This window comes from Choloepus didactylus, chromosome 9 (assembly GCF_015220235.1).
Source record: "Choloepus didactylus isolate mChoDid1 chromosome 9, mChoDid1.pri, whole genome shotgun sequence".
Classification (NCBI taxonomy): Eukaryota; Metazoa; Chordata; class Mammalia; order Pilosa; family Megalonychidae; genus Choloepus; species Choloepus didactylus.
Window position 1 is genome coordinate 23,812,247 of NC_051315.1, and position 14,142 is coordinate 23,826,388.

The window sequence follows — 14,142 nt, forward strand, 5'->3', positions numbered from 1 at the left end:
GCATCGGTGCAAACCATCACTTCCTACTGGCCAAATGATTAAAAGCACATGCCTGGAAATGACCCATTGCCATCCACACTGACTCATAGGATGATGGCAAATTTGTCCTCAGAGTTGCTTAGCAAAGTTGCTTAGAGGTGGGTGCCCTTGAGACAGAGTTCCTGGATGTTCTGAAGAATAACAACTTAATAGCAACTGCCTTTGTGAAGCACAGAGCAGTGTGAGGTCTTGGGCTAAGAGCTTTACACACACGATCATGTTTAATCTTCCAAGGGAGCAAGGAATCTCTGAGATAAAGTGACTTGCCTAAGACGCCTACCCATTGTACTGCCTACCCAGCAGCCTTAGCTTGGTACCACAGACCAGACCTCTGACCCTCCTGGCTGAGTGTAGGCACCAGGATCTTACCGAGATTTGCTGAGACCTGCAGCAAAGCTCCTGTCATGGATCCGTGTCTTCATCACCTCATGATAATCTCCATTCTTGAAAATAGGATGTGCAAACCAGCCTCCCATAAACTGTGGGTAGGGGTGGGGGAACAGTCAGCCTCAGTTAGCAGGTAGGCGGACCAAGACACAGCAACATTCCTGCTCAGAAGTCCCTGATCTTACAGGGCCCGCTTTCTCCCCAACCCCAAAGTTCCGCTCTCATTTTTCTGCAGTTGTTTGCACGCTGCAGCTTAAATCCCAGTTTTTTTCATCTGTGTTTGTTTCCTTAACTGCAAACTCACTGAGGGCAGGGTCATGTTCCTAGTAAATCCATCTTGGGGTGAGATGAACTGAACTGAGTGCTGGCCCTGGTGTGTTCTGCAGAAGAAGAAGCCAGGCCATGAGCCTTCAGGCCCATGATTCCCCTCTTTCCACAGAGCAATGGCCAGCAGAGACTTTTTTGAAGCAACATCCTGGTCCTTCCTGTTCAAAGTGCTGAAGCGTCAACCAGAACATTCTGGGGAGAACTAAGTAGCAAGCAACGATGTCCAGGCAAAGGATAATTCTTCATGGGCTTTGGCTTCATGGCCCTAAAGATAATTCTTCATGGGCTTTGGATTCATGAGGCTTTTCAACCTGTTTTCTTTAGTAAGGTCTAGGTCATCCTTACCCATATGTAAAATACATGGCCCCCTTAAATGCTCTGTGCTGGGGTTCCTGAGAGGCTTCTTTGTCTCTCCATACCCCCCCCTTCACCCACAGCTAATGCCTGAAATGTGGGGTAGGGGTAGCCTTCCATTCCACAGTCAGAGATAGGCCTTGAAATGCACATATCCTGATATAAAAGAGGCTCAAATGCACTCTAAGGTAACAAACGAGATTTTTTCACAGAAGCTGATTTTAATAGGGGATATGTCTATCATCATCCTGGGATGCACTTTCAGTTCTTAAGTGCCTCAGTCTAATGATACTACAGCCTAACGTTTCCTGGGGTTTGGTAGTATGATTCCAGTAAAACAAATTATTGCTTTAATTCACCAGATTACATCCTTTGAGTCTGAAAGGACAGATGCATTTTTTTTTTTGGCACCAATTCTTTTTCCCAGCTGGCTAGCAAACTGGAAAATTAGGCTCTTGTTTTGCATTTACTAATTTGACCACCTCTGTCAAGCTCTCTTCAAAAGAGTTTGGCAAACCAAGTCTCCCCAAGAGAGTCAAGTGCCACAATCTGCCAGGCTCCTCCACAGAGCCCAAAGTGGGAGCCTGCCTGGAGAGACAGAGAGAGAGAGATGCTACCCTTTCTTTCCTGATATTTAAAAAAAAAAATGGGTGGTGTGGAGGGTGCCTTCTAAACTCTTTAGAGACACTAGCATAGCCAGGGAAAAGCAATGCCATGACCAAGGGCTCTTCTCCTCCCTCTCTCCTCTTGTCAGAGAGGCTCAGATTGAAATAAGAGTGGGCCTCTTGGCACCTGTTTACCAGTGTCTCTTCTGCCTAGGGAGTAGCAGTGGGCAAAATTCCTGGACAAAATGTGCATGTCCTTATGTTAAAGTCACAGAACTGAAAAGTAAGAGCTAAAACTAATGAGTTTCACAGAACTTGAGGCCCCAAATTTAAGGAATTCTTAGGCTGGAGTAAATAAAATTAGATGACAACACCTACAGGTGAAAAAGGACATTATTTTACTATAGTAAAACCACAGAAATTGAAGAGATGAATTTCTTTCTATTAATTACCTTGAAACCAATGTTAAGGCTTACAAGTACAAATAATTTTTTTAAGACTTTAAAAAAAAACAACTCCCAAAGAACTTATTGTTTTCATCACAACAAACTTGTGAGGTGGATAGGGCATTTCCATTTCATAAAGAGAAACATGAACAAAAAGTTATTTTTCCAAGCTCAGAGAATCAAGTAAAAACAAAATTGGACCTAGATCCTAAATCTTTGATTCACCCTCTAATTCTATTTGCATTAACTCATGATAGGAAGGGGAAACGGGCAAGAGTAATAGTGCCCACAGGGGAAAACAGACCTGCACGTATCTCCTGGCTGCCTCCACATCCTCCTGGTTGGAGGGGTCTCTGGGCTCAGCCCAGTCGCTGCTGATGGTGATGGAAATCACCCCACCTTGACTGGCACGGTACACATCGTTGTACAGATGCCAGGCCTCAGCGTGTGCCTTTATTAGGTTGTGGCCAACAGTGTAGGGCGCAGTGCCGGGCCTAAAGGAGATTCCTGGAAACATACACGTGGATGTCAGTGGAGGAAGAATGGGGCCACGAGTGTTACTCCTTGCCTACAGATGTCTGCTGTACGTTTGGGAGAAATGGTATAGATTTTGGAGTTAAGAAGACTAGAATTCAAATCCTGACTCTACCTCTTATAGGCTGGCTACGGAACTTGAGTAATTCAGCCTTTCAGTTTCTTCCTCAGTAAAATGGGCAGTACAAAGTTCTTGTCAGAAGGAAATGAACAGCATATGTGAAGCACCTGGCACTATGTCTGGTAGAGAGAAGGCACTTCATGAATGTTGGTTTCTGTTACTCCTGTCCCAGAAGAGTAGCTCATATGTTTACAAAGTACCCAGAACAGTATGTGCCTCAGAAGCTGACATCCTGGAGCTCTTTGGGAGCCCATTGTGAAATTAGGGTTTGAGATACAGCTGATGCTAGTGGCTGACTCAAGAGATTTCTTGGGAGCAAATGTTATAAGAAAGATCCCCTTTTGCGTGTTGAAGGGATGGCAAACCAAAATGCCAACCTAGTATCAAAGGGAGATACATCTGATAATGAGATCCCCCCATGGCTCTTTTTAGCATTTACATGTACTTCCAAAGAATCACACAGATAAATATAAATGTATGCTTATAAGCCCAGAACTGGAAAATGGATGGAAAAAATGGACGATTCTCAAGAGGCAAGAACAGGTCCACAATCCCTTATTCAAAACACTTAGGGTCACATGTGTTTTGGAATTAAATTTTTTTTATATTTTGGAAAAGGAATAAGTTGCATATAATATATGTTACACATTGTATAACACCCAGCAGGCTCAGGTTAGCTCTGCATAAATAAGCATGCTAATATCTCTACAGCAGAACTTAAAAATCAGTCACATAAAATGGGATAGACTGTGACAGATTGAATCATGTCCCCCTAAAAGATATGTTCAAGTCCTAACCCCTGGCCCTGTGGGTATGGACTTATTTGTAAACAGATTTTTGAAGACACGATTTAGATGAGGCCAAACTGAATCAGGCAGCCCTTAATTTAATATGACCAGAGTCCTTATAAGCAAAGGAAACTTGGACACGAAAATAGAACATGTGACAGAGAACTGCCAGCAAGCCACCACCAGAATGCTACACATTCTGGAAAAAGCACATTTTGGATTTCTAGCTACCAAACTGATAGCCGATATTCCTGCTGTTTAAGCCAACCAATCCATAGCATTTGTCACAGCAGTAAGCCAACCAATCCATAGCATTTGTCACAGCAGCCCTTGCAAACTACGACAAAGACCATAAATAACCTCATGTTGGTTCAAGTCAGGTTTCATTATTATTCGACGAGCTTAGGTCAGCCAAATTATCAGAACCTTCTGGAGTTTGGAATTGCAGAGAACAGACTGTGGACCTATGCAACCTGATAAATGTCCTTTCCCACGTCTACTAGCCCCTGCCCCTGATCTCAAGGAGCTTCCCATCTGAGGCAGGTAAGAGTCAGAGAGCAAAACTTAAGGCCAGTTTGAGGTATTGGTATGTGAAGTTCATGTTTGCCAAAAGTGGTGTCAGAAGAGAAAACCTCAAGTGGCCTTGGATGTGCAGGAGTAGGGTTTCTGAGGAGGGGCTTTCTTGACGCTGCCACCCAGATTTCATACCTGCATGGCTCTAAGAAAGCCGCACACTAAAGAGCTGACAAGTCAAACCTGGGCCCTTTACCTGGAGCTGCTGTACCGTAGCCATAGCCCTGGGTAGCAATGACAAAGGGCTCATTCAGTGTGATCCAGAACTTCACCTTGTCTCCTAGCCTCTGGAAGAGCACATTTGCATACTCTTTGAACCGCTGGACAATGGTTTCATTCTCCCAGCCTCCAACATCCTGCAGCGCCTGGGGCAGGTCCCAGTGGTAAATGGTCACCTGTGAAAAAGCCAGATCAGCAGATCCATCAATCTTGCTTTCCAGGACTGGCCTCCCTTAGGAAATGTCTTTCCTTGGGATGCCATTGACATTAGAAAAGCCAACTTAAAGGTATACTGCTAAATCTGAGAATGAATTAACACAAAAAAGGCTCAGAGATGTTTTGTCTTTGGGGAGAGGGGAAGAGCAGCAGCTCTGAAGGGTGAGAGAATCACACTCAGGATCAGAACAGCCTGGGTTTGGATCCGGCTGTTCCTTGCCGGCTGAGTGACCTTGGGCCTAGCACTAACACCGCCATCTCATAGAATCATTGTGAGACCCAAATCACATGAGAACACAGGAAAAGTGGGCAACATCCTAGGAGATCTTCAGTACGTGATGGCTATAGTCAGGGACTGGAAAGGTTAGTACTTTAGAACCTCCTGGATAAAATGCACAGAAAGTCTGAAGGTCTGAGAATCCCAGGGCAGAAACCTGTAAAGGGACACTCCAAAGGGCATCACCAAATGTGGCTGGAGTTCTTTCCTGTGGCACAGGGAAACGCATCTTTTGTGAAGGGGTCTCCTCTGGCTGCATCCACGTGGTGGCCTTTCTTCTCTCCTGGCCTTCCCTCACACGACCCCGACAGAGCCCACCTCGCCAAGCCGGGCTCTCCACTGTCCTGAGCCCTGCCTGGGCCACTAAAATCTTCAGCTCAGGCCCAAGACGTTCCCTTTGCCTGAAATGCCCTTCCCCTGCCTCCCCACCCATCCAAATACTTCTCTTTGTTCAAGACCCACACCCTCCGAAAGCTTTCCCTGGCCACAGCATCTTTCTTCTCCGTTGTGTCAGGGCCTTCCAGCTCTACAACGTTTGGCCCTGAGGTGTGAGCTCTCTGATGTTGTTCTGTGATGAATCTCACTGCCCACATACTCCGTGAGGTACTGGAAGACAATTCTGCTGTTCTCTCCCCCGTCACTCACAGAGATCATCACAATAAACGTTGCATGGGTTGATTTGTTCATGCCAGTATTATCAGTGAGAGGAGATAGTACTTTTATTTGGAAAAGCTATGTTTGGGGGGGGGGGGAGGCAGAGAAAGTGGGAGGTTGTAATGTGGGGGTTATGCTTTGGTTGACGTACATAATCTCCATTTACTATGGCAGAGGAAACGAATAATTTTCAGTGCTTTATTATAAATGGCCCAGGGGAAAAGGAAATGTGTTCTTGGGTTCCCAGGTAAAATTTATGAAATTTGGGTGACAGAAAAATTAAGCCCACACATGAGTTTCTATACCACTGTTCACAATAATTTATGGCTTAAAAACACATGCACTTTTACCCAGAAATTCTGCTCCTAGGACTGTACCCTACAGATAAACTTTCACACACATGAAATGTATATCTATAGCTCTCAGTGTAGTATTGGTTAAATAATGCCCAGAATAGGCAAATCTGTAGAGAGAAAAAGTAGATTAGTGGTTGCCCTAGGGCTGGGAGGGGAGGAGTTGAGGGGAGGAAATGGGGAGAGGCTGCTAATGGGTACAGGGTTTTTTTGGGGGTGACAAAAACATTCTAAATTTGGATTGTGGTGATGGTTGCACAACTTTTTGAATATACTAAAACCCATAGAATTATACACTTTAAAAGGATGAATTGTATGATATATGAATTATATTTCAATAAAGCTATTACTTTAAAAAAAAGTACTCATAGGGAACACCTCATAGGGTTATTGTGAGAAAAATTACACAATGCCTATACAGGGTTAGCACAGTGCCTGGTCCATGGTAGACAATCAATAAACGTTATCTTCAATAATAATAATGATAACAACAATGATAAAATATAGTTGATATCATTATAGCATATATCATATAAACAATAATAATTTGATATAATCTAGCAAATTTACTGTATTGGTTAAATAGTAAAAGAGTGGAAATATCCTAAATGTCCATCAACAGGGAATTAATTAAAGATGTATGGTAAAAACAGAGTTCCATATAACTGTTAAAAAAAAAAAAAAAGGAAGGAAGAAAGAATGAGGCAACTATGTACCAATATGGAAAGATCTGTAAGAAATATTATTAAATAAAAGCAAGTACCAAATAGTATGCATGGTATGATACAATTATGAAAAAAGAGGGGGAAAGGGAATATATACACATATACACATAAACACATACACACAGACATAAACACATCTGTTTACTTAAATATGCAAAAGCAGTATACACAAGAAACTAGCAAGCTTAGTTGCCTGTAGGGAGGGTAACTGGATGACTTGGGGTCATGGATGGGAAGGAAACTTTTCTCTGAAGACCCTTTAATGCTTTTTGAATTCTGAACCATGTGAATGTATCGTCAATTCAAAACTTCCAATTTAGAAACAGCATTCTGTTTACACACTAAGAGTGGCCCCTAGCCCAGTTGGTTTTCCTCACGTGGGCCTGACTAATCCATGCCATGGCCCACCCTCACCTGGGGCTTGATGTTAGCAGCCAGCAGGGCGTCGATGAGCCGCACATAGTAAGTCAAGCCTGCTTCACTGATGTACTTTGTAGTTCCATCAGGGAGGATGCGAGACCAGGAGACAGAAAAGCGATAGTGGGACACAGCCAGGTTCTGTAGAGCTACCAGATCCTCAGCAATCTTGTGGTAACTGTCACAGGCCACGTCTCCAGTGTCATCATTCTCAATCTTCAGTGGTGTGTGGGAAAACGTGTCCCAAATACTGAGTCCCTTGCCGTCTGCTCTCCATGCACCTTCGATCTCAAGAAAACAAAACATGGGCTAATTAAGTCATTCGGCCAAGCCACTTACAGGTTCCTTAGCCTTCCTCTCAGCAGGTGAGTCCCAAGTCAGGACATAAGTCAGCATCACCTTCTCTGAGAGCCCTCTCTGACCACCTCTGACTTCTGAACTTCCACAGCTTTATGTACATACCTTCTGAACACACATGGCACCATCACACTGTGATGAGCAATTGTCTGCTTGTTGCCTGGCTTCCCACAGACTGTGAGGTCCAGGCATTGCATCTTTCATTTTGGTGTCCCAGTCATTAGTGCAGCAGTGCCCAGAGAATGATGGGTATTCAGTGAAGTTTTGAATGAACAACACTCCAACCCTCAATTGTAACCCAGTGACATCAGATTCCCCCATAGCACCCTGCACTCACCCTCCCACAGGGCAATCAAGGTCTAATGAAATCCTTGCTTCATGCACCTGTCCTCCCAGTAGCCAATGAGGGGGGAGTGGGCGAGCTTGGCTTAATCCCCTGTGCTTCCTGTCCTAGCCTAGAGACTGAAACACAGTAGATATAAATACATGTTTGCTGAATTGCATAGAACTCCTCACCTGATATGCAGCAGAAGCTGCACTCCAGATGAAACCCTCGGGAAATTGTCCATACAGAAATTCATCTTCCTTGGGCAGTGGCATGCCATTGTTGGTAATGATCTCTGTGTAGTATGTGGCAGAGGCTCTTGCTGTTCGAGGTCTACTCAAGTCATTGAAATCAACGTGGTACAGTCCAAACTTGACTGTGTAGCCATTCAGCCACTCAAAGCTGTCCATCAGAGACCATGCCACATATCCCCGAAGGTCTACACCGTCGAGCCTGTAGGCTGGGAACATTCCAGAGGGAGCAAAGAGGAGAGACTTACCCCTTGAGGCAGGATCTCCACAAAGCCCAGCCAGCTGCTGGCTCCTCAACTCAAGAAAATATTTCAAACCCATTAATTTCTGCATACAAGCAATGTATGCTATGATTGATAAACAGACCATCGCTATTATCTTTCTTTTTGTTGACACCAATGACTCCACGGCAAGAATTAATGACTGATCTTTACCAAATCAAATTATTTTGTTGGCATAAAGGGACATGTCTCAACACCAAGAATCTTGGCCCATCTTCACACTTTGGAAGTTACTCACAGTAGTGTGTATCAGAGAAGAGTTTCTTGCTCTGGGGTCCACAGAACCCATCAGAATATAAGCTCAATTAGGGCTGAAATTTATGTTTTATTCACTACTGTATCTCCAGCACCAAAATAGAGCCTGTTACATAGTAGTTGATCAATAAATCTTTCCTGGACAAAAAAGTCTTGTGGGGACTGTGTATAAACATTTGTGCTTTTCTCTAAAGAGATGACCATAGGTTTTTTTCAGCTTCTCAAAGGGATATATAACACCAAAACAGGTAAAGAATTTTGTATTTAGGGCACAGGAGAGAGACTTGTTGATGGTTTGCAAACCACTCTGCAAAATGCTTTAGGCAGATGACATTTGAAAATTTTATAAGGGGGTATGAACCTTCACTTACCTTTCAAAGCTTCATTGATGTAGGTTTTGTGGTAAAATATTCTATCAGTGTCCTCCATTTTGGGATTTGTCAGCCCCACTCCATTTTCAGTTATGTAAATGGGGACATCGCCATACTCTTCTTTGATCCAGTTCAGCAGTCTTCGCATCCCCCAGGGTACAGCTCTGTCCAAGGCTGTAGAAGGCCACGAAGAGTCCTCTTCCTCAGACATCTCCATGTCATATTCGTAGGAAGGAGGGTTTAGCCTGGGTGTTTTATGCCTCACGATTCTGGAAGAATAGGTGTTGAGGCAGAAGACATCAGCCGTAGCCCTAATGTACCTCTTCTCTTCTTCAGTGAAGCTTGGCAGGCGGGAAGCAGGTAAATGCTGTAGTTCACTCCTGTTCCCCACTTTCCACTTCATGGCATCCGGATAGTCTCCGTTTCTGAAAATGGGGTGGGCAAACCAGCCCAGGGAGAACTGCAACATTCGGTCAGCCGCTTCCACATCTCTTGGGATCCCAGGAGACTTGGGCTCTGCCCAGTGTGCACTAAGGCTCAATGAAATTACCCCCTGCTGCTTCTGCCGGTATTTCTCATCATATGTGTGATAGACTCTGGCATGAGCTTTGATGACTGCATGGCCAATCTTGTAAGGTGCCCAGCCTGGGTCCTTCACATTTGGGGGAAAAGCCCCTGAGCCATAACCCAGCCATGCTTGGTACATGGGCTCATTAAATGTCATCCAGAACTTAACTCTGTCACCAAAGGTCTGGAAACAAAAGTCCGCATAGCTGTCAAACAACTCGATCAAGGAAGGATTATCCCAGCCTCCAATATCCTGCAGGGCTTGGGGCAGGTCCCCGTGAAACAGAGTCACCATGGGAGAGATGTTGCTTGCCACCAAGCCATCGATCAGCTTGTTGTAATAATCAACACCATGGCTGTTGATAGAACTGTTTCTCCCAGTTGGGAAAATCCGGGACCAGGAGATAGAGAAGCGATAGGCTTTCACTTTCAGAGCTCGAAGCATATTCAGATCGGCATCCAATCTGTTGTAGCTGTCACAGGCTATGTCTCCTGTGGCATTGTCTTTCACAGTGTTCCCTGGTGTGTGGGTAAAGTTATCCCAAATGCTGGGGCCTTTGCCATCAGTATCCCAAGCTCCTTCAATCTGATAGGCTGACGAGGACACACCCCACAGAAAGTCATCCCAGAACGTGCCATGGTAGAACAAATCTCTTTCAAACTTAGGTTGGTTAGAGAACTTTTCCCAAACTACTTTTGCCTTGGAGGGGACCTCAGAAGAATATGTGAAGGTTTTAATTTTGGAGGGGAAGTTTTGTGGCAGTCTATTTACTACCTTGGTGAGGAAACCATTCTTTTCAATGATGCTGGTGAAAAAGTAGGCAGATTTCCTGGGAGTCCTTGGCTTGCTGCTGTCATCAAAGTTGACATGGTACAGCCCAAACCTCTGACTGTAACCAGAGGGACCTTCAAAGCCGTCAATGAGGGAACGAGCAACATAAGAACGAACATCCACTAAGTCCTCCTTGATAGCTGTGAAGGAAAAAAAAAACTCAGAATTATTTTAAAGTCTCTATTACTGTGGTTGCTTTTCAAGTTTTCCTTTGACTTGAAAGTTTGGGAGGTGACTTGGGCTAACCAAAAAAAAGGTAAGTCTTTTTTCCCCCTCAGAATGAATAAAAGGAACATCCATAAGATCCCCAAATCATCAAACCACTTCCAAGGCCATAAATTTCAATCCAAAGGAGCATCCTTGTCTTAAAACGAAAAAGAGAAAATGTGTTTCATCTGATAGCATCAGAACTCCTTGGTTTTATGATGAATATATGCTATTTAACTTTTTAAAAATACACTTTTTACCTCCTTGTTTACATTTAGTAATACTGTCACAAAATGATCACACATTCCATGTTTAAAAAGAGAAATAAAGCCTAAAGAAATGTATTCTTAGACTCATGTAGTTTCCCAAACCACAATCTAGAGAATCAACCAAAAACCAGGGCCAAAGCATGGCAATAGCTAGGGGCTCCAATTTGGAGCCAGCAAAGTGTTAAGCCTGGCTTTTATTAGACAATACAGCCTTTCAACAAACATATTAATTGTATAAAAGGTATGGAAAGTTGCTCAATCACTCAATAAATTACGTATTAAACACTTACTTTGCCCCATACCCATGCTACCTGGAGACTCAGAGATAAATCAAAGCTTCTTAGCTTAGTAGGCAGAATGAAGCACTGAACCCTGGTTCCACTCACTGGCTGTTTGGATGCATCACTTAAACTCTCAGAGCATCAGAGTTCTCAGTTGTCCAATGAGGGTAATACCTGCTTCTACCTGCATACGGCTGTTTCAAGGATCACAGGAGATAAAGTCTTAAAGGGTTCTGAAGATTATGAATTTAGAGAATTGTAACCTCAGTGCTAAGGAGAGTACAACAGAAGTATAACAGAGGGTCTCTGACCGCACAAACAGGCATGGTGAATATGTAGGCCATGGGTCTTCATTCCTTACTTCAGTGTCCTTGTAGGTATTAAATCAACTCTTTCTTTCTGAATTTAGACAATACCTTGAAACTCTCTCAACACAGCCCTCTAGGCATATGACTATAACTAGCTACTATCAATTGATTAGGACTGACATGTGAGATGAAACCTATTTGCCATCTTTTTACTTGGAATAAAAAGACATATGAAACAGTATGTTAGGTAAGAATGAGACTGGAATGTAGATTTCATGGCCAGTTAAAGGAGATAGAGATCAAAGTGGTTGAAGGAATGAGGGAAAATTTTATAGTTCAAGCCTCATCTGAAGTGTCCTCATGCCATCCTGTAAAGCTCTTTTCACACTACATTGTAATTTTCTGTGTCCCTCTGTAGAATCTGAGTTCCCTATGGGAAAGGGCAATATTTGTTCAATATGGTACCCTTATTGCCTTGTACAATTTCTGGCACGTAAAAGGTACTCAATAAATAATTATTAAATAAATGAATTAAATGATGATGAGCCCTGATGAATGGGTAGGACTTAGATGGGCAGAAGGTAGAAGGGAAGCTTTCTAGGGAACAAGAACATAGGGGCAAAGATGTGAGGCCTTTGGAAGAGAGAGTTCGGAGCTGATGTGAGGGACTTTTGCTAGTTCCACCAATACAACTTTTTGCTTCATTTTCTTGAGAGAATGTCTTTGAGCCATGAAGCAACACTGAAGGCTTGGAGGAAATGCACTACCCACCTTCCAGTCACCAGCACATCTCTCATTCTTACCCTTAAGCACTTCGTTGATATATTGATTGAAGTAGTCTACTCTCAAAGAGTCATCAAGGAGATTTTCACCTTCTCCAATGGGCATGCCATTCCCAGCCAGGTAGATTGGAACTTTTCCTCTTGCGTATTCCAAGGTTACAAACTGCAACAGCCTCCTTATACCCCAGGGTACCACCCGGATCCAAGGGGATGAGGTGTGAGGCCATGCAGGGTCCATGTGTTGGGAGAAGCCTCCGATGGTATCATAGCTGGGGTGGCAGGTGTCTTGCTGGGCCTCACTGATAAGGCGGGAGGTGTAATGGGACAGACCCAGAAAGTCTGCTGAGTCTTTCAGAAGCTTCTTCTCTGTCTCAGTGAATTCAGGGAGTTGGGCCACAGGGCCAGGGCACTGTTTGTTCATCTGTTGAATCTGGGCCCTCAGGGCTTCTGGGTAATCCCCATCCACAAAGATGGGGTGTGCAAACCAACCCAGCATGAAGTGCAAGAAGCGCTCAGAGGCTCTCAGGTCCTCGGGCCTCTCTGGGGACAGGGGTTCTGCCCAGTCGGAGTTCAGCACAATGCCCACGCGCCCCTGCTGCTGTGCACGATGGTGGCTGTTGTAGTGGTGCCAAGCTCTGGCGTGAGCCTTGAGGACCAAGTGAGCTACCTTGAGAGGAAGAAAGAAGGAAATAATAGTGCTTAGTAACAACAATGACAACATGAATAACATGAACAAGTCAACAAGAACATCAATAAAAAGTCAACAGCCAAGCCAACTCCGGACTCCTTGGTTTTATGTTGAATGTTATTTAACATATATGAATATATGAACTCACTGCCCTCCTCTCTACATGGGATGTGACTCCCAGGGGTGTAACTCTCCCTGGCAACACAGGATATGACTCCCAGGGATGAATCTAGACCCGGCATCTTGGGATTGAGAACATCTTCCTGACAAAAAAGGGAGAAGCAAAATGAAATCAAAGAAATTTTCAGTGGCTGAGAGATTTCAAATGGAGTTGAGAGGTCACTCTGGTGGACATTCTTATGCACTTTATAGATAACACTTTTTAGGTTTTAATGTATCGTAGTAGCTAGAAGTAAATTCCTGAAACTGTCAAACTCCAACCCAGTAGCCTTGACTCTTGAAGATGACTGTGTAACAATGTAGCTTACAAGGGGTGACAGTGTGATTGTGAAAACCTTGTGGATCGTACTCCCTTTATCCAGTGTATGGATGGATAAGTAGAAAAATGGGGACAAAAACTAAATGAAAAATACAGTGGGATGGGGGGGATGATTTGGGTGTTCTTTTTTACTTTTATTTTTTATTCTTATTCTTATTCTTTCTGGTGTAAGGAAAATGTTCAAAAATAGATTCGGGTGATGAATACACAACTATATGATGGTACTGTATACTGTGATGGTTAGGTTCATATGTCATCTTGGCCAGGTCATAGTACCCAGCTGTCTGGTCAAGCAAACACTGGCCTAACAATTGCTGTGAGGATGTTTGTGGCTGGTTAATAAACCAACGGGCTGGTTTATTAAATCATCAGTCAATAGGCTGCAGCTGTGACTGATGACTCAACGAAGGGCATGTCTTCCACAATGAGAGAATGCAGTTGGCTGAATTTAATCCAATCAGTTAGTTGAAGACTTTCAAGCAAGACTGATAAAGGACCTTCACTTCTTCTTCAGCTGCCCAGCAAAGCATTTCCTGAGCAGTTCGTCGAAGGTGCCAGTTCATTTCCTGAGGAGTTCATCGAATATGTTCGTCGAAGATCCCAGTTCATTTCCTGAGGAGTTTGTTGAAGTTGCCAGTTTGTTTCCTGAGTTCATCAAACATCTTCATTGGAGTTGCCAGTTTGCTGACTGCCCTATGGAATTTGGACTCATGCATACCCACAGTTGCATGAGTCACTTTTATAACTCTTATATTCATAGATATCTCTTATTGATTCTGTTTCCCTAGAGAACCCTAACTAATACATATACCATGGATGATTGTATGGTATATG

The 14,142-nt window shown here is 43.7% G+C and overlaps 1 protein-coding gene across 2 annotated transcripts in view; it reads right to left on the bottom strand.

Annotated features, from left to right (window-relative positions):
* Positions 1 to 14,142, bottom strand: part of LCT (lactase) — a 53,986-nt gene that overhangs the window by 14,688 nt on the left and 25,156 nt on the right. For both annotated transcript variants that reach the window (XM_037850157.1, XM_037850158.1), the window contains exons 7-13: positions 12,143 to 12,788; positions 8,876 to 10,414; positions 7,909 to 8,177; positions 7,033 to 7,323; positions 4,371 to 4,569; positions 2,463 to 2,665; positions 409 to 518 (exon numbers count right to left, since the gene is read on the bottom strand). In XM_037850157.1, coding sequence (XP_037706085.1) covers positions 409 to 518; positions 2,463 to 2,665; positions 4,371 to 4,569; positions 7,033 to 7,323; positions 7,909 to 8,177; positions 8,876 to 10,414; positions 12,143 to 12,788 — 3,257 coding nt within the window. The remainder of the gene's footprint in view (positions 1 to 408; positions 519 to 2,462; positions 2,666 to 4,370; positions 4,570 to 7,032; positions 7,324 to 7,908; positions 8,178 to 8,875; positions 10,415 to 12,142; positions 12,789 to 14,142) is intronic.